At 37.0% G+C, this 21,387-nt stretch overlaps 1 protein-coding gene across 1 annotated transcript; it reads right to left on the bottom strand.

The window, feature by feature from the left end:
- Positions 1-3,280: 3,280 nt before the first annotated feature.
- Positions 3,281-17,977, bottom strand: LOC140148480 (patched domain-containing protein 3-like). The gene is made up of 3 exons (XM_072170459.1): positions 17,783-17,977; positions 9,882-10,975; positions 3,281-5,261 (listed from the first exon to the last, which is right to left on the bottom strand). The coding sequence occupies exons 2-3, from the start codon at positions 10,873-10,875 to the stop codon at positions 3,343-3,345; spliced, it is 2,913 nt and encodes a 970-aa protein (XP_072026560.1). The 5' UTR covers positions 10,876-10,975; positions 17,783-17,977; the 3' UTR covers positions 3,281-3,342.
- Between the last annotated feature and the right edge of the window lie 3,410 nt (positions 17,978-21,387).

Genomic DNA, 21,387 nt, shown 5'->3' on the forward strand with positions numbered 1-21,387 from the left:
AATCCGCATATATGGAATCAGTATGCCCATATTAAGACAAAATAATTGCAAAGGCCTGGCAAAGACCATCGGATGCACACGATCTATGAGGTTGATGAACTACGTCATACCCCCCTGGAATAGTGCATTGTGGGATAGAGGGAAAAAGGTCTATTGAAGGGAGCACACCACTAAATCAATGCGCCATTTGTGCAACCCTACTAAGTTCCGGTAAAATACGGAAAGTTTTTGCGGTATTATGGGCTGCTGTTTGGACTAATAATCAGACAGAGTAGCGAATTGTAGCTTAAATGAAAGTGTAAAGCCTATGCATGAATTTGAGTCATCAAAAAAGTCGCATTTTTATAATTATCGAAAAAAATAGGTCCGCGAATGAAAAAATGGCAGAAACAGGTTTGCAGTCTTGAGAGCATGTCAAAACAGTGAGGGCGCTGTTCAGTGGCTCCTACCGGGAAAACGAGACGGAAGACTACCCATACATTGAAACATATGTTAAACTTTCATCGATTTGCAATCGACTGGCCATCATCAGATATCTCAGAAAGCGCCGAAAAGGCCTAAAAACAAGCAAAGAAAACCGGTGTTTTCACACGTATTTCAATGGGGCGATTATTTAGTGGTGTGCGCCCTTCGAAGGGCCTAGGCGTAAAATCGGGCTCCTGAGAGATTCAGCCAAAATTGAAGTTGCCTTTTGATTAAATTGCAGTTTTTCGATTTAAATAGATAGTTGTTATGTTAATGAATATATTTAATGCGTTTTAGATGCCAGTCGCGTTAAGTTTATTCTCTCAGAGGCCTTCAAAGTTAAAGAAACTGTCAAAAATTGTGAGGAAACTAAGATTTCTTAGATTTGGAGCAATATTGTCTTAAGGTGACAAATCGGCACAAGTCTTTAAACGTCCCAAATCTTAATTTTTTTTATAAGGGGGGGTGATTGTTGCAAAATTATTAATATACAGACCCTTGCAATTATTAGACATAAGTTTCTTTTTATTTGAAAGCGGTTTTTAGCAGATAAACGGTCAAAAACTATATGTTGAGAATGGGTGTTTAATGCAAATCTAGGGAAATAAGCATAATGGCCAAAATGTTGAAAATTTGCACATTTTTGGAATTGACCATGTAACTCTGATTAGACATTTCTCTTGATGTGGATGTCGCAGAGCACTCAAACCTTGAGTGTTTTACTCAAAACATTTTATATTTCTAGAAAAATATAACAAAATTCGATTTTAAGAACATCAGTTACCCTTGAAGGGGGCACACCACTAAATCAATGCGCCATTTGTGCAACCCTACTAAGTTCCGGTAAAATACGGAAAGTTTTTGCGGTATTATGGGCTGCTGTTTGGACTAATAATCAGACAGAGTAGCGAATTGTAGCTTAAATGAAAGTGTAAAGCCTATGCATGAATTTGAGTCATCAAAAAAGTCGCATTTTTATAATTATCGAAAAAATAGGTCCGCGAATGAAAAAATGGCAGAAACAGGTTTGCAGTCTTGAGAGCATGTCAAAAACAGTGAGGGCGCTGTTCAGTGGCTCCTACCGGGAAAACGAGACGGAAGACTACCCATACATTGAAACATATGTTAAACTTTCATCGATTTGCAATCGACTGGCCATCATCAGATATCTCAGAAAGCGTCGAAAAGGCCTAAAAACAAGCAAAGAAAACCGGTGTTTTCACACGTATTTCAATGGGGCGATTATTTAGTGGTGTGCGCCCTAAAGAGCACAATGCTCCGGGGAGTACGTCCTATTGTAGGCCTACATGTATTACTAGTATTATGTGTGATGTATTAAACTACCATTGCAATAGAGGAATACAATTTTTGAACATATCGCCCTGCGCTACAACGTTCACGCAGTACATATGCATTGAACCACTTTAATGTCAAATTATATTCAATCTATGATTGCAGACATACGAGTGATGAGTGCAGCCTGCATGAAGTGCCTGACGATATATTCAAAAATTGTATTCATCATCAATTATACGGCGAATATACAGGTGAGACCAGAGACCCAACGCGGGTTATTCAAAACCATTGGTGGAATCTATTGGTCCCTGAGGTAAACCGGAGACTGCGTGCCTACTGTTTCGAGCACACGGTCTCCAGTTCACTGAGGGAACCAATAGATCCCATCAGATTCCGAATTTAGAGCAGTAAATATTTGTTTTATATCATTCATTAGTATATTCTTTGTTATTGGTTAAAGTATTAGAAACGCAAGGCTTTTTCATAGACAGAGGTCTGGGTATACATGTATGCTAGGCCTAGTGGCTATTGCTTTGTTTTGATTGAATGCAAATGCAGTCACGCAGCACGTACACAGTCATGACAGTTGTGGGATTTGACTAAAGTTCCCGGTAAAGCTTATCGTGGAAATGTTGTAACCTCTGCAATACCGCCGTGAACAAATAACCCTGTTCTCTGTTATTTCGCCGTCAATATTAAGATACTATTCCTGATGTAATTCATATTTAATGTCCGATGAAACCGCGATGATTTTAGCTACAGTTCTGTGCTGCATGTGTTCGAAAGACATCATGACTTGCTACACATGGAACTGGAACTCAAATCCCGCGTACTTTATCATGTTTAATGTTTAAAGGAAATCTGTACCATAAACTAATCAATGGCTAATATAGTTATATACCCTATTAAACATACCAGACGGTCTATATGAATTTCGGAATATTCCTAACAAAGAAAAAGCACTTTTAATCCTTCGTTTCTGCGATTCATGGAAGCCGCCATGATAGCTGCTTGCGAATCCTTTCTGCCACAACCGGTATAGTAGTGTAACCTTTCACACAGACCCTCGGTTACCTTCGGCGAGCGTGTGTTGCTGTGTGGCATTCGCGACCCCACAGCGAATTTTGGTTTTTAGTGCTGTTTTTACACTTTTCGTTCTCAAAAGACATTGTTGATACATAAATATTACTTAAAATACATTTTTTAATGTTCTTCTGTAGTTTTATGGGTAAAAATGGTCGCGTTTTCTTTTGAACGAATGTTGAATCTGAACTTTGGTAGTATTCGCTTCGTGTCACCAAAGTTCACGAGGGACGAGGCTTGTAGCGCCTTGGCACGGATTTCGCTGGTTTCAAAATCGGGGTACCGTTACAGCGTAATAAAAATACATCGGGTATCAATATGGCAGCCACCATGGATTGCAAACTGACGGCTAATCGTCGTAAGGAATTAAGAATTTCTCCTTTATTTGGACGGGACTTTTACTGTTTGTCGTTTTTATTATTGCTGCAACTATATAGCCATTAATTTGTTTATGGTACAGATTTCCTTTAAGACAGGAATTTTGAAAACAAACACTATTTAGGAATTATTGCACGTTTTAGACGAATATGGATACAGCGACTTAAAGGTGACATGGTTGGGGTTATAAACAATTTTATAAATATTATTTGAATATATAGGTCTATTCACATCGCCATTTGATGAGATATTGGCAATACCAGATACGTTATCTTGCCTTCGAGCAGCTGACAGGTTAGACATTGTTGACGATCCACTCTGTTGTACGGCAATACCCGAACTGATCTTGAATGATGCATTGTTATGCGAAGGTCGTGATACATCAATATATTCGATGTCATTGTCTGCTTTATATCCAGAGTTCAAAGTTCCATTTGAGGTTGGCTCTGTCCCCTTAAACTCGGATGGGTGGAACTTTGGAACAAGAACCATGAGAAAAACTGGCAAGAAAACGAGTCCGTGAAAAATACCGATGATGGTCACCAGAAACATCATCCAGAAGAAAGTACGATATATATAGGAATTACTTAAAGCGAACAAGAATATGGCCAAGAATGTAGAAATAGCGCCTTGAAGTGTTGGTGCTCCCAGGGAGTACAGCGCATGAATAGATCGGTTTCGGCGATGTTGGTACGGAGATGCTGTGTATGCGTAACTAATATGAGCAGAGTAGTCGACGCTGAAACCCATCGATATAAAGAGAGTAACCATTGAGATGGAATCCAATGGGATAGACAAATGAGACATGTAACCAATGACTCCCATGAGGGTGGAGACAACGGATAATGTGACGGTTATTGCACAGATGGGATGAGGGATGAGAATGAGAGAAATGAGAAACATTGATGCCACACCAATGCCCAAAGTCAATATCGTGTTGCTACGTATTGCTATATATTGTTCATACATCCATGGAGCCGCACGATGATAGGCAATGAGGTTTAATTCAGATTTGGCAACGACACGTCGGATGTACAAGAACATGTCACGTTCTCTTTTAGTTGTGTCAATATCTTTTCCAAGAACGTAAAATCGAGAACTGATTATTGATTGATTGTTCGAATCGAATATGATGTCTGGCACAAATTGTTTATACACAGGTAACGCAAGAAATTGTTCCCAGAGAATATTCAAAAATACCTCTCTGGAAGGTACTTCTATCTGTTGTACGTCCAAAAATTCCAAATAATGCCTCAGCCATGAGACTGAAAAATTTGAGATGTGGAAATATTCACTAGCTTCGAGTTCAGCCATAATATTTTCTAAGCCATTCTGCACATCTGAATTCCAGTATTCAAGTTCAGACATAGCTATCACAGACATGTCAGGACCGTAATTTCTGAAGTACTTTTTCTCTTCCTTGTAATACATTCTTAGATAAGAATCATCAGAAGCGATATTTTCAACCACTTCCCCGCCTTCTTCTAAATAGACGCAACCCAATATTGAAAATCCAAGGTAGGCCAAGTACAGGAGAACAATAACTGTAGCGGAGAACGAATGTGTGACGAATGGTCCGTAATATTTCTTAAAGAATATCATCAAAGCAGAATCTGAAGACTCATCTACATTATATTGATGATTATCTTTTCTTGGTGAAATATCTGAAGACCCTCCAGCACAAAATAGGGAATACGCCTTTGATGGTGCATCTTGTTTAGGCAGAACCTTACGAAGAGTCAGGGCGTGGCGCTTCTGTTCTTCTCTATATCCGGTTATCGCCATACAAGCTGCAAAGAACGTTATCATGTAAAAATAACAAAAAAGGACAGCAACGCTAGCATAGATACAAAACAAACGGATGGAATAGAAATCAGTGATGCAACCTATCCCGAATGCTAAAGCGTCAGTTACGCTGGTAATGGTGACAGATAAGGCGGATTCCTCCATGGCCTGACTCATTCTATCCGGGACTGATTTATGGACGCTTGTTCGTCGCCATGCAGATATCATGATAAACATGTCATCCACGCCAATACCTGTTCACAATGAAAAAAGAAGCATATCATATCATACGTAATCATAGGCGTAGATCCCGTGGGTGATGGTGGGGATTTATCCCCCCCAATATTTTGCCAGGGGGGTGGTCCATACAATCATCCCCCTGATAATGGGTTTCTGCCCAAATTAACCTCATATTTGCCCATTTTAGCCCCCAAAGTGCATATTTTCGCGCACTTCCCGCGCATTTATTCCACTTTTACACCATATTTCATCAGGTTAGCTTCAAAATAGCAAAATAGCGCGCATTTGTATCATAAACTTATTCTGTCGCCAAAAGGTGCTGCATAGGCTATACTTCTACGTCACTGTACGTAATTGAGCACTATAGACTGAAATGTAGGCCTACTTTAAATTATTATGTACTAAGAACAAGCCTGTATACAAAAGACTGATTATTACTGTAGCATGAGTAGAGCCAAATGGCTCCATATAATTGTGTATCCTTTGTGCTCATTTTTGGACTGATATTAGACTCTGTACAAGTCTTTAGGCTTGATTGTCACACCATTCAAAAACATTCCACAAAATGCATTTATTGGCTCTTATTTCCATGATAAATTGGTCAAATTTTACAAGTTGACTTTCATTACCAGTTAGTTACAACTAAAGGATTATGATTGATCTATTTTACTTGTCAATCAGGTTTGCAGGTTCGCGAAACTCGGTCGAAAACTTACGACAGTCGTATACGCAATGGACACAGCACGCGACACACCGTCATCATCCCTATATCTTCGTGTTAAAAATTGCCGTGATAGTACGATGAATCATCACGTTTTTCAACAACTACGCATGGTGATTTTATTCGAGATAGGCCGTGCAACTCAGGCTAAGCATACAATTTGAGATTTTGAGCGCCTGCCACACTGTTTCTATTCTATGTTTTACGATTTTCGCATGATCAATATATGGCTGGCCATAACCGCCACAACGTGGAGCTGCTACGCGTAGCTTACTTTTCGCTTCGCGGAGCTAAATTGACCAATCATGTTAGATCTTTTCATTACGCGGAGCCAGTGGATGCATCCTCGTTCCAGAGAGAGAAAACTCTTGCCAAAATTAATGTTTACTATGGGGATTTTAAATGAATCGATTGTAAATAAACCACGACCAGTTGTACAGGATCAATACCATTGTTTGATTAGTGTATAGTCAATGTTACCTTGCATGCATGTGTCATGTGTGTGGCGTGTTTGTTTGTTTGTTTGTTTGTCTACTGTGTCAGGCCAGGATCACTGACACCCACGGTACTGATACTCTCATACTATCACGGTGATCATATTGTTGAATGTTGTTGACTTAAAAATAATCATGATGCAGTCATGTCTACAGTAGAACTCACCACGACCTTTGAAGGACTTAAACCCTATTAAAAGCTATTAAACCAAGATAACACTCAATGAAAACGGCTCAACTATGTTACATCAGATCTTCTCTGGTTAAATACACACTGCACTTGTGTCTGTTTTACCTGTGCAATGAGCAATGAGCTGGTATTATAGTTTCAGTTGGGTGAACGATTATAAAGCGAACGCAAGGTAAAAATACTGTGGGCTTTTGTTTACGAAATGAGACAATAGTCTGCTTATTGTTAACCAGCGTTCTTGAAAATGAGAAGCTTAATGACTTAACACGGTTTAGAAATAATTTCTTCATATTTTTTGGTACAAAAGTACCAATATTTCCAAACACCTAAATTAGCTAAAAATTTAGGACATATACTTAGAACTATATTTTCTAGAATTTCAGAGAATACTTTAAATATTGGTCGGTTATTTTTTACACAGTAGTGACGTCAACTAGGCAATGGCCTATACTTCTAACATACACTATTTGTAGAGGTCACGCGTCAATGGTGAGCGCACTGAGTATTGTGTATAGGAAAACGGACAGTAAATACAGTATGTATGGCCTACTACTAGTATATAAAGTAAATCCGAACTGGTTTGCAGTTTGCTGAAGGTCGAATTCCGCAGGGACACCGCGCAAGTTATACAAATTAGCTCCCGGCGATACACTGCAGATCGTAGAACTGTGTGCATAGTTAATACCACCACTCTGCCTAGCTATATAGTTATGTACAAAACTGTATGAGTTTCTTATGAGTGCATGTCCATCTTAATAATAAGTCAGTTCGTACTTTTCATAAACTACTTTTTGAATCATAACTTTCGTGACCGAGGATATCTTGCAACTACGTGACGCTCGTCTGGCGAATTCTTAATGAATAAATTCGCTTCACGTAATGAGTAAGTCGTACCGGTACTTAATTAGTCAGTTTTACCTCCGAGTAATGAAAACTCTAACATGATCATGATTGGTCAATTTGGCTCCACGGAGCAAAAAGTCAGCTACGCGTATATCCAGCTCCACGTTGTGGCGGTTGCGGCCTACCATATCAGTATCCCATATGATATTTCTATTGCAAGAAAATTTTATTTGTTGTCAGGTTTTATCTTAAATACACTAACTGGAAATTAAATACACTAATTAGTGAGGACCGGTATTTTGCTGTGGATATGTTTAACTGCAATTTGCGGGTAAAAATTTGAAATCCTGAGTAAAAAATTTTGATCATATTCAACTCTTTGAGAAAAAATGTATATAAAAGAATGCATGTAAAATCCAGCTGCAATACAATGTACATTATTGACACACTATCACCCTCTTTATCTACGGCAATAATAGAATATCGATTTCAATCGAATTGAATACGATGCTCAGTTTTGAGTTTGTAGTTGACTACTAAGCGACCTAAGCGATCGATTGCTAGCCAATCAGATAGAACTCCTTTTCTTGCGTTCGGTGAAATACCAGTCGCCCGTCGCTCACCAACGGAGTATTAAATTTATATTTATCGAATAGGAAGTCGACACTGTGCGCGATGTATATATTATTAAAATAAGATTTTAATCTAAAGAAATCTACATGGTATCCCAAAAAAAGAGGTCACTCATTGCGCCCTCTTTTTCTCCTATTTCAGAAAAGTTGATCAAGTATATGTTGGTATATAAAGAAGCCTTTACCCGGTAGCTTTGATAAACCGAAACAATTATTTCAATCGGCTCATAACCTTTGAAGATATGCCCTTTTAAAGAAATGTGCCCGTTTTTCACTCTGTCCACGGAGGAGGTTTGGCTACTTCAAAGATTGAAAAGTGCATATACCATGCATGAATATAAAACATTCCTCGATGATACCTTTATAAAATGACAACTTTATTTTAGGGAATGGGCTTTACCGGTGGGCTTATGGGTTATGAATTTTGTTAAGTGTCATTAATTTGGGCGAAATTGATGTGAGATGGGATTTCTTTTGCTATACTTGCAATAACTTATTTTATGCCTTTTTGTTTTATTATGTTTCTTATTTTCTTACTTTATTGTTTCTTGCTTTCTTTTTATTGACAAGTCATTTCTCTTTTTGGAATAAAAGGTAGCCCTGAAAAGGACTGTTTAGTTTGACTTTGGTTCATTTGAAGTGAGTTACTGTGCTGCTCTGCAATCTACCTGGTTGCCTCCTTGACGAATACAGGTTTCAGCCCTAGTCCTCATTGCATCAATTGCGTTGCGTACCAACCTTGTGCGCCGGATACTTACGAATATTGCAGTAATACGTTTGCAAAGATCTTGGAATTTGCCACAAATGAAGAAATCAAGTGGTGTGAGGTCTGGTGATCTTATAGGCCACTCCACAGCATGACCCATCCCAACCACTCTGTTTGCTATCCGTGGACAGATTGAAAAACGGGTACTTGTCTTTAAAAGGGCATATCTTCAAAAGTCGGGAGCCGATTGAAATAATTGTTTTGGTTTATTAACCCTAACCGCCTAAGGGCTTTTTGGCGACGGGAAGGGAAAGAAGGAAAGAATAAAGAGAGAAAAGAAAGAACGAAGTTGTTTGCTCTGGGCGGGATTCGAACCCGAGACCCCTCGCATGCCAAGCACTCGGTCGGCGACACTTTGCCACGGGTCTTGGGCTTCGCTGGCCAGCGAAACCGTGCCTATATATCACTTAGGGCGATTGCGTCATCACACCACGTGGGATGCATGCACGAACAGCGCGTATACCAAGTAGTATTTTGTAGCATACAGGAGGGTTAGGGTTAAAGCAAACAATTAAAGGTTTCTCTACATACCAAGATATATTTGATCAACTTTTCAAAAATAGGCGAAAAAGAGGGCGCAATGAGGGAACTCTTTTTTAGGACACCCTATATTTATGCATTACATACCACTGTTGTACGTAAGTTTACGACTTTTTTAATCCCTAAAAAGTAGTGTTTTTTTTTGACCGCGAGAGCAGATGAAGGAACTTGAGATTTGAAGAGAGCTGTAAAATGCATGTCAAACTATACATCTTTAATATGACTGAAATAATTTGTAAAGTTTATTACTATCTATAACTTATGGTTACGGTGATATACAAAACGTGTCGGCCCTTTTTCGGGTGGGAGTGGTTCTCGTTCTATCTGAACATGAAATCATTGTGAGATGCGTTGATATTAAAGTATCAATAATGTACTATGGAATAGGCTCTATAAACGTCTGCATTTAACATTTGAACGAATAAGCTACAGTCAGAGTATTACTTACCTATAATTAGAAATGGCATTGCCCCAGCTGTATTGGTGTAGGGAATACCGATGAAAGCAAATAATCCCAATGTAGAACCCAAGGCAAGTCCAGCCGTCAACAAACCTAATGTAGCTAATATAGGTTTGGTACGGATCCAATCCAGCATTGCGGTAGATAGCACGCAAAATGTGACGACAATAAGGCCTACAATCGTAATTAGGTCCAGAGTGATAGCTGAAGACGCGTCTAGTTCTTCAGTAAACGATATTGATGCAAGCCGGTAGACATTGAGCTTATCAGAAATAAAATGTTTCATTTGATAGAGAAATTCTCCTTCCCACTTCAACCCAATGCCTTCTTCTTCTTCAGTGTCGGAACGTAAATTATAAGTCAAAACTAACGCTTCTGCTTTCTCGATCACATCTGTATCATTAGAAAGCGTTACACCTCCAATGAAAGCACCCGTTAAGAATATCTCTCCGTTTGATTTCATGGCCAGAGGATACGTAAGTGAAGCATTTTCAAAAATTCTTGTATCAAAAAGGTTCACAAAGTCATTCTCATGACATTCTCCATTCCACATTAAACATAGATCTTCATATCTGTAATAGCCATCATCCAGCTGAATTGTAACATTCATTACTGTTGTGTGCAATCTGGAAACTTCTTCCATATTTGGTATTGTCAAAATATTATCGTCGGTTTTGGGTGTTACAATTAGAAAAACCCAACGTCCAATTCTGAGTTGATGTCTGGGTAGCATATTCTCGTCGACTACTTCAGAGTACAAGTCTTCTTCCAGAATGACACGATTGCGGAGGGATTGGCTACCTTCTGGAGCAATTAAAACTTCGGGATCTTTTTCTGTTGTCAAAAAGGTAAATATTCCAGTCGCAAGAATCACAGTAAGCAAAATTGGAATGATAATGAATGGTGCAGGATGTTTACCAACAAGTTTGCCATGACTCAAAAATAACACACGGAGGGGTTTTTCAACGCAGTCAAATTTCATCTTGGTTCAGTGCGTTAATTTTTTCAATATTTCAAAAATCTGCTGTATCCCTACATGTATGGAGGCTTGTCTAGTCGAAGTCTGGTGTGTTGATATTTAACTGTATGAATAGAAAATAAACATGAAGTCATGACTCTCAAATATCGTCGTCGTCGTCATCATCATCATCATCATCATCATCATCATCATCATCATCATCATCATCATCATCATCATCATCATCATCATCATCATCATCATCATCATCATCATCCTTCCTCCTTTTTTTTTCTCTCCTGACTTATATTGGGATATTCCAGAAATTAAAGGCACCCCACCCCTAAAGAAGACATGGGATTCCCAAATATTTTCATCATTTTTTGCTCTGGGAATTCCCCCAAAAATGGTCATTATTTTCACAACCTTAAAAAAGACATGGGAATTCCCAAGAAAAAGACACCTTTTTATTTTAGGCTTAGGAATTCCCAAAAATTTTGACAAAAATGTGCCTGTCTTGTTTAGGGACACTGGGAATTCCCAATTGTTTTAATCATTTTATTGTCAAAATGGGAATTCCTTTTTTTTTCCTTCTTTTTTTTGATAAAATTTTGGTCTGGGAATTGCCAAAAATTTATGGTACAAACTTACATGTCTTCTTTAGGGAGGTGCCATTAATTTCTGCAATAGCCCATTGCGTGGCTTGAATTATGAACCTGCTTCCGATTCTGGATACTAGTATTTAATAAAAATCCCTTTAAAAAAGTAATGGACGCCCAATGAGAGCTTTGATGTGATGGGCTGAAATGTAACCGTTTGGATATTTTTTTTCTTTAAAACAATAATGTAACATTAGCATAGTAAGCAAAGAAAGATTTGAGGATGTAAAGCATATGGCAGAGGTGCATGGGATGTAAGAGGATTGGTTTCAAATAAAAAGGAATATAGCTCAGGTTACCATTTCGATTACTATTGTTAGGAAATTGTATATCATGTGGGGGGGGGGGGGCTTGTTTGAGCAGAATTATTGTATTCAGAATATAAGTATACATATTTTATTCTTATGGATTGTTTTCCAAACAGGGGTATTTATTTCTTACGATTGACTGCATCGGTAAAGAAGACAAGAACAAACAATCTGAGGAAGTGTCGATACTCGATATTTAAACAGATATGAATATATATTAACATTTAGATAACACTGCTTTATACGAGACACACTAGTCCTAGATAAGACCACTTAACGTGTTATAGAAATAGATCATAAGAACTATAAATTGTTAACACTAAGGTTATTTATAAATATTTAAGTTATTTTTCACAAAATATTCAATACTGAATGGCCCATAGCCCATGTTCAGGGTCTACGTGAAAGTATACATGCATAATCATTTCTATTAAGCCAGAATTTTTTTTAACTCCAATACATATCTCAATATGTGCTAAACAACAGAACTAAATGTCAAATGTAGGCATACAATATCAATTTTTTTTTCAAGCTTCTCCATCTCTAGCTCTGCAGGGCTTCCATCACTTTTATTCAGGTAGTTTGGCAAATTATTTTTCTGTCTGCAGAATGCATGACGTCCAAATGTGTTATATAGGCCAACACCAAAAATATTGCATTTCCTCATGCGGAAATACATCGATATTAATGTATTTATGCGGAAATACGCCGATTTATTCGGAAATACACCGATAAGTAATATTGCAGTTCCCCATGCGGAAATACACATAAAATATTTTTATTGGTACGTGTCATACCAGCGAGCGGTTTAATAATTGCATATTTCAAGCGTTAATTCCCGCTGCATATACAACTACTTTGCTTGTATTCAATGCATATTAGTAAACAGTAATAAAATATCAAAACCATGTTAGTCGTGTTATTTATTCTAAGCACGTACTTAACAAAACAGATGAAAGGTAAATCTAGAAAGACCGAAATTTAAAGCACTTTGCAAACGACAAGTCAATTATATAGGCACCGCCGAAGCAGGCGCCCAAAAAAGTCCCTAATCAGTTTATAAGTTAATTTGAATACATGTTGATTGAAAAACCAGGTTTATCAAATCGAAAAACCAGGTTTTTCGCTTCGATTGTCATAGTTTTTGATAAACTTGGTTTAAAACCAAGTTTATCAAAAACTCTGACAATCGAATTGATAAACCTAATTCGAAAAACCAGGTTTATCGACAAAAAAAACAGGGTATCTTATTCTATTGTGTAATATACTTGCCATAGACGCGTCCCCTGCCCCACACTTTTGAAAACCTGCTGCGGAAGTCATGAACCTGTGATAACGCATGGTACATCAGTTACAACGCACATGTAAAAGCATCGAGATAATTTGGTGCAGCGTAGCACACTGGTTAAGGTCTTTGTCTTTGGTGCGAGAGGTCCAGGGTTCAATTCCTCGCAAAAAAATAAAATAAAAAAATAAACAAATCTCCGCTCTCCCCGTGGTTCATCTGGTAATGGCGGGGCAGATGACCCATGATAAAAAAAGACCTCGTTACAGTCGGTTCCGATTAGGGTAATAAGCCCGATTGTTGGCTACACATCACATGCAATGCATGTCCTGTAACAATAACAATGCCCCTACCAGCTATTTCAGTTCGGTGGCACTCGTAATTCACGGGTCAGTGATTTCACATACGTCGCACAGTGTCATCGCCCCGATATCTTCATGGCAGAAATCGCCATGGTAGATTGAATCCCCCGCCACGCATGGCCATTTTGTTCCGACCTGTTTAATAGTTTTGAGACGTATAATGGGCCGAAGGACATCTGACTAAGGCGACTGACAATAGCCCCGATTAGGCCGGTGACTGACCTCGCTGTGTGTGAGTCGAGCATGGTACGCCATAGGTCATATGCTTTTAGACTACCCACGATTGGCCTATACACTGCGCTATATAATTCGGCACATATAAAATCAGAATTATTGTCAGTTTTGAGTTCAAGACGCAAGCTTCTTTCTCAAGACGCAAGCTAACGACTATCATATCTGTTCAACACATATATTCAAGTGCAAGGAACCACATCTGGTTTCTTTAGACGAAATCATTTACGGAGATATTCATCATTTTCTATCCCGGTATCCAAAGATTTTCGTCTGAATATCAAAATTGTGCATAGCACATTCACGTATATCGATCCCGGCTATTGATTTTAGCATCTCTGATGGTGTACCAAGTAATTATTAGCCAGGCGATGTCGGTGTGCGTCGAGCGTTGTTGACAGCTGGGCATTCGATGCAGTACATGGGAACGAAGCTGAGTGTATTAGAATAAGCTTTCCTATGTTTAGCAAATATCTACCTGTGCAAAAATTATATCTATCTGTACAAATTCTGACAAATTCAAAGTTTTCTTTCTGGTAGAAAACAGAGAGTTATCTTTGGCGGAGCTAAATCTGATTGGGCTTCAGTCACATCGGGTGTTCCTCAAGGTTCTGTTTTGGGGCCCATCTTGTTTCTTTTATTTGTAAATGACATTAATGACAACCTGTCTTCTCCCTTATTTCAATTTGCTGATGACCATACACTTGTACGCTCTATTAGAACTTTTGAGGATCAAGTTGCACTGCAGAAAGATATTGACACAATTCACAAGTGGACCATTGAGAATAAACTCCCCTGAATGCTTCTAAGTGTGCTGTTGTTCATTTTTCGAGGTCTAGGGCTTGCAGTCTTTTTACATACAAGTTAGGTGGTATTCCAATTAAGGTTGTTGATGAGTATAAACTGCTTGGTGTTGTTTTCAATTCTTCCCTATCATTCTCTTCATATGTTGATAAAATCTGTAAAAAGGTTTCTCGCCTAACTGGTTTTGTCATCAGAACTTCTCGCCATATGCACTTCAGTGCTCTTCTGCATCTATTTAAAGCATTGATACTCCCTCATCTTACTTACTGTGCTGTTATTTGGAATCCTTGTCAGACTGGCCTGCTTGATAGGTTAGATAAGAGTCAGAGAAAGATTTCTAAAGTTTTGATGTATAGGAAGAGGTGTCCTTCTGATCTTTCATATGAGTCTAGATTAGATGAATTTGGATTACTTAAAACATGCGACTTATTTGATTTGTAGAGGTTGATCTTCTGCTTTAAATTGGTTAATGGAATTGGTCCTTCTTCTTCTTTTTGCCAATTTTTCAAGCCTTCTAAGGTTAAGGAGTTTAGGTATCTCCACTGTAGTTCTCATACCAATGCCTTTTTCAACTCTGTTTTTGTTTCCTTTCCACGTTTGTGGAATGAACTTCCCACTGATGTACGCTCTGCGCCCTCCCTTACCTTGTTTAATGCCATGTGTAAAGAACATTTTATGATGTAATTATGTTTTTCATATGCATCTTTACTTCTTTTTTTTTGAAATCTTTTTGCCAGTTATCATTTTGTTTAAATTTAGGAAATTTGGCTATTATTTGAGTTACATGTAGGCCCACTCTAAGGCAATAACTTTGTTCACGCGTGTTTTAATTTTTTTGCTGCCTATCTTGTGCACTGTTGAATTGATACATCCTGTGTGCATAAGTTATGTCATAGAGTGTTTCACTCATTTTTGCTGAACCATGAAATGGTATCAGCCTATATTAGTCTATGTTACTTACTTACTTGCTTACTTACTTACTTACCCAGCAAACACAAAACGTTTTCGACTTCATTCGGAAAAGGTTATAAAATGTTGTCAGAAAACGTTTAAATAACGGGTTATATAAAGGGTATATTAAGGGTATAAAACGTTTTCATAACATTGAAAAACATTTTTTGATAATCTACTGCCCAACAAACACAAAATGTTTTACAGAAAACGTTTAAATGTCGGGTTATATAAAGGATATAAAAACATTTTAATAACATTCCAAAAACATTTTTGAAAACATGATACAAAACATTCTAAACAGAATGTTATTTTGGGGTTGAAAAAATATTTTGCGAAAAATGTTTGCCCAAAATATTTGCAATAACGTTTTAAAAACGTTTTTATGACCTTTATATAACCCGACATTTAAATGTTATTAAAACGTTTTGAAGAAAACATTTTAAGAACATTTCTGTGTTTGCTGGGGGCCAAATATTTTAACATAATATTATTTACTTGTTGGCAAAATATTTGGCAAAAATGTTTGCAAAAATAGTTTACAATAACATTTTTTGAAAACATTTTAGAAATATTGCTGTAGTGTGTTTTCATACAAAACGTTTTAAAACGTTTTCATGACCTTTATATAACCCGACATTTTAATGTTATTAAAACGTTTTTACCTAAACCAAAAGCCAAAATATAACTCATTTAAAACGTTTTAAAAACGTTTTTGTGTTTGCTGGGTACTTCCTTACCAACCATTTGGTCTAAAATGGACATATCTTTAAATGCCACAAAGGTATGAACCCCCCAAGTGGTGTCAAATGAAAGAGAAAGAAGTAAAGAATATGATAAAACTATTTTCGAATGTCAGAGGTCATCCAAGGGGTCACAGGGGTCAAAAAGGTCATTTTAACCAAAAATGCTTCAATTAAGCTGAAATTTATATGCAATGATCCTTATGACATTCTAAACATGTTTAAAATATTTTCATATTTATTTAAGGTCATTAAGGGGTCATAAAGGGGTCAAAGGTCAAGTTTTCAAAATGCTCCAATTGAGCTGAAATTTAAATGCATTGATCCTTATGACATTCTAAACATGTTTAAAATAATTTAATATTCATTTAAGGTCATTAAGGGGTCATAAAGGGGTGATATATACATGCACCACACACAATATACTGCCAAAGCCCCATGGTTCAGCTATGGTGCGGTAACCGCTCTAGTTTTATTTTTTCTTGTTTAATTAATGTGTATCTTGTATCTATATTATTATTATTATATGTTTGTACTTTAATATAATCAGGAAAGAAGAACACATTGTGCTTGGACTGTTTAGTCTATTTCTTCTTTCCTGGATTGTCATTTAAATTGCTTTTAATATTTTTTCAAGTTTGTAATTTATGGCAATTGAAATAAATATTATTATATTATTATTATTGAATGGTCCCAGAACACATTTAGATTGCAATGGCCAAAATCAAATGTATTGAAGTAAAACAAATCCCAAGAGTACCCGAGCCTGCGCTCTAATTCATGAATTGGATAGTAAAATTAGCAGGCACTCAACTTGGGCTAGCTACAACCCTGACTATTAAGCCTACTCACAAAATTATTCCCACTGCGCTGGCACGTTCACCAAAATTACTAATATCGTTTGCGACTGGGTTTTGAAACTAGGGAGTATGTGATTTATGAGACGTCTCTGAAATATTATGATACTGTTATGTGACATGACGCTTCAAGAGATAGTATGAGCTTGGAACGGTCCATGGATTTCCCATGGATTAGCATGTGTGTCACGGACCAACCTGGGTAAACAAACTAACAAACAAACAAACAAACAAGAGTATTTGATATTAGAGACTCTGGTTCTGGTTCTGGTTCTGGTTGGGTACGATTCAACACTCCTACATGTAGTGGAGAAAGACGAATTGGGGTATGGTGTGCGCAAGTTCTGCTTAAATTGTGAAGTGGTCTTTTAGCTGGTTCTTGAATGCTTTTGGTTCTTCGATGTTATTATAATTCCGTGAATTATGAGTGCCCCCGAACTGATCCACGGCGACCCCCTGCACCAGATCACTTGTCAGTGTGCCTGGCCAAAGTTTCGTCTGCAGCGCGGCGTTATCTCCTACACCCATCGTATGTGTGAGTTACAGCTTTTCACAATCCTTACTCACACACGCATGTACATTAAAAATACATGAATACGAGATGGTTTATCGGCTCCATACATTCGATGTATGTAGTTATCTCCTAGATTTCAGCTGTTAATGCCTAGACATGCTGACATAAAAAAAAAAAAAAGCTTAAAGATTTATTATGGTAGTTTGTATCATCTTACCGTGACGTGGCATATCATTGTTCGACATCTTCTTCTTCCTAAATTATGAGCATGAACTTGATCCGAAGCATACATGAGACTAAATTGCGGGCTAAAAATTATTACGGCTCGTGCAAATGAGTATTATCTAGTAGGCTACAAATTTTACGGAGATCACTCAGTCGTAGGACTTATGACATGACAAATGGTCAATCAAGAAAAGAAACTGATAATAGCGTTAATAATAAATAATAAGCTTATCAGCTATATTCCTGGAAACCACAATTATATCTAGCATAATGCCGCATTGTTATAGCGTATTGTCATGACAGTCATCCTGGATGCCAAATTTTATATATATATTCAGTTTTCAGGGCAGGAATCTATTGTTAAAACTCAAACGCAGGGGATTAAGTGGATTTGACTTCGTTGTTACGTTTGATTCCAATAACAAAATAAATAAATACATAAAATAAATAATTGGGTGCTGATGTCAGTCACACTCATGTCAATAAAGGCTGGATAAATCAATAATATGGAACACCGGTACTTCAAGTGGTTTTGTGCCCCTCTTACTCATATCAGACTCATTATATATAAACATCTCAAAAAAAGTAACTAACCCCCTTAAATAATTGCCATTATTCAAAAAGGAGCTGTTGTATTACAAATCTGTAAAATGCGTTGAAAGCAGAATTTATTTCTGTGCATTTTGACACCTCGTTTGATACGATAGTCCAGAAAACAATAAAAGACCGGTCAATTTAATGTCGTGAGGTCCAGATTTGAATGTTGCACTTACATACAAATTTTTACAATACAAAAACACTCAGATATGATTACACAGATTTCCTTCCATTACACTGAATACAAAATCAATACAATTTACTGCAACTTTCAAATCTTGGGTTACATTGATTTAAATGTACGCTGTGACGTTAATATTTAGTCAATTGCTGCAAATGAGGTGTCAAAATGTGCTGAAATAAATTCTGCTTCCAACGCATTTTACAGATTTGTATCACCCGTTTTTGAAAAATTGTCAATATTTAAAGGGGGTTAGTTACTTTTTTTGAGATGTTTAGTTAGTTTTTACATACATAAGTCGCGGTATTTTAAAAAATAGGGCGTAGCTTTGAATTGATGTGATGGCATTAAATATTATTCAATATCAACGCTGACCAACAGATCGTTCTACGGTTTCACGATTTTAATTACCGTCCAATATAAATACAGTCCGAAGAGACATTAAGTCAAATAGCATGTGAAATGTTCAAAAGGTTAATGATCGAGATGAATAGAACATATAAAACTAAAAAGACAATGTTGTTTGGCTTTGTTTTATTGAATAATTTGTGGTACAAAATAAGCCATTAAATAAAATTTTGATTAATACACGCTCATATTGTGATAAAAGCTTGGACCAGTGAAATTACAATTATTAAATATTGTGTTTAAAATCTAAATATTTTCCCGCGTAATTAAATCACAACATTTTGCCTATGTTAGAAAAATAATTATCAAGCACGAATCACGTGATTTTATTTTAGACAAACTCGTACTCATAATGGCCATAAAATGAATAAGAACAGCCGTCTCTCAACACGCGATATTTCAAATTCCCGGGCACTGAAATTGTCTAGTGCAATGACGTGCCAGTAATATAATGAAGGCTGACGACAATTGAGCACAAATAACCATTACGTCATTAAATTTCGGCAAGGGAATTTTGAATATCGTATTATGAAGCTAAACTAGGGAATTCTTCAAAGGAAAGGTAGAGCGAGATACCGGATTTGAAGTCCCAAAGGGAGGAATAATGAACGGGAAAGTGAATGGCTGAACACAAAATGAACCAGATGAAACAGAAATACGTTAAAGAAATTTATTGCGACACGGATCAAAATAATGTTTGTATTAATAAATCTTACCCGAGTCACATTGCAGCATAAATTATTGAATAATTATAATAATAAATAGAGCTACTGTGCTTCAAGAAGCACAAATATCAGGTGGCAGCTGATATGGTTGATGATATTAAATGTGGAATGGAAGGACAGTTTGTGTTTATTTTGTTTATAGAGGTCATTTTCCTGAGTTACAGCCCAATGGGAGCAACTTCACATTTGACCTGACCTTTGACCTCATATGACCTTTATGGTTTCATACTCCTAAAATGTCAGGAATCATTTTCTGCAAGTTACAGCTTTTCAGAGCAACTTCAAATTTGACCTGACCTTTGACCTCGGATGACCTTTGCAGTTTCATACTCCTGAAGTGTCAGGGATTGTTTTTCCCCGAGTTACAGGCCAATCGGAGCAACTTTAAATTTGACCTTACCTTTGACCTCAAATGATCTTTGCAGTTTTATACTCATGAAGTGTCAATGATTGTTTTTCCTGAGTAACAGGCCTATCAGAGCAACTTTACATTTGATCTGACCTTTGACCTCAGGTGACCTTTGTGGTTTTATACTCCCCAAGTGTCATGGATCATTTTCTGCAAGTTACAGCCCGATTGGAGCAACTTTAAATTTAACCTGACCTTTGACCTCAGTTGACATTTGCTGCTTCATACTCCCCAAGTGCTAGGGATACAGCCCAATTGACGCGATTCCAAATACAGCGCGCCACCAACGACGGCAGTGAAAATTGCCATTTCCCGTGTCTGGGGTCGACATCCTTTTTCATCAACCATAGCTGACCATGTTTGTGATTATTACTCTAAAAACACAATGTTTTATAGTACTTTTTGAAAATTTTTAATTTTCTGTGTTGAAGTGAAATATTGCAGTTTGATATTCACAGATGTCCTTTTCTAAAACCCGCAAACTTGATGTTGATACTAGGTGTTTCCTTTTTGTTATACATTTTCTAAAACCGCCCTTTTTTGTTTTTAAACTTTACGAAGCTTTTCAGCCCGATACGCGCGAGCCTAGTCAATGCGAAGTAGGCCTAGGCCTGTCCTTTTTTAATGGAAAACGCATAGGTTTTATTTTGGTTATTAGAATAAATTGTTTTAATTCTGTCTGAATTTATTGTTTGTTCAATACGATAACACTAGCATAGGGCCTACTTAAGAACATCCATACTATAGGTGTTGCGTTTTTGTAATCGGCCTACATTTTCTAAAAATGTTTTTTTTTTTGCACGAAGACGCATAGCGGCCCGCCGCGCGGGATAGGCCTACAGCAAAGAAATAGTCAAGTAAATTTAAAAAGATTCTTAATGTCTTATTACTTATAAACATGCATCACATTGGTTTGCCGTTTTTGTTATTATATTATTGTAATTGTTTGATTTGTCCTTATTTTATTTTTAGCCTAAATTTGTATTTTTTAATTATATTAGGCCTACTATCAAACATTAAAAAATTACGATCGCAATAAAAACACTTTGTAGGCATAGCCTACCGCATAAAAATAACATTTATTTTTTGTTAATATTTCAATTTGAGACTTTAATGCCTAAGTTCAGCAATACCTCAGAGTTCTAGCATTATAATAAAGATGAAGAAAGTTTCAAACTGCAAAAGAGTACATGAATTTTAAAAGATCATTATTTTAAGGCATATCAAGAAAATATGCATGAAAAAACTTCATAACTTTAGAACCAAGTATGCTAAAC

The sequence above is a fragment of the Amphiura filiformis genome, chromosome 3 (genome assembly GCF_039555335.1).
Source record: "Amphiura filiformis chromosome 3, Afil_fr2py, whole genome shotgun sequence".
Lineage (NCBI taxonomy): Eukaryota > Metazoa > Echinodermata > Ophiuroidea > Amphilepidida > Amphiuridae > Amphiura > Amphiura filiformis.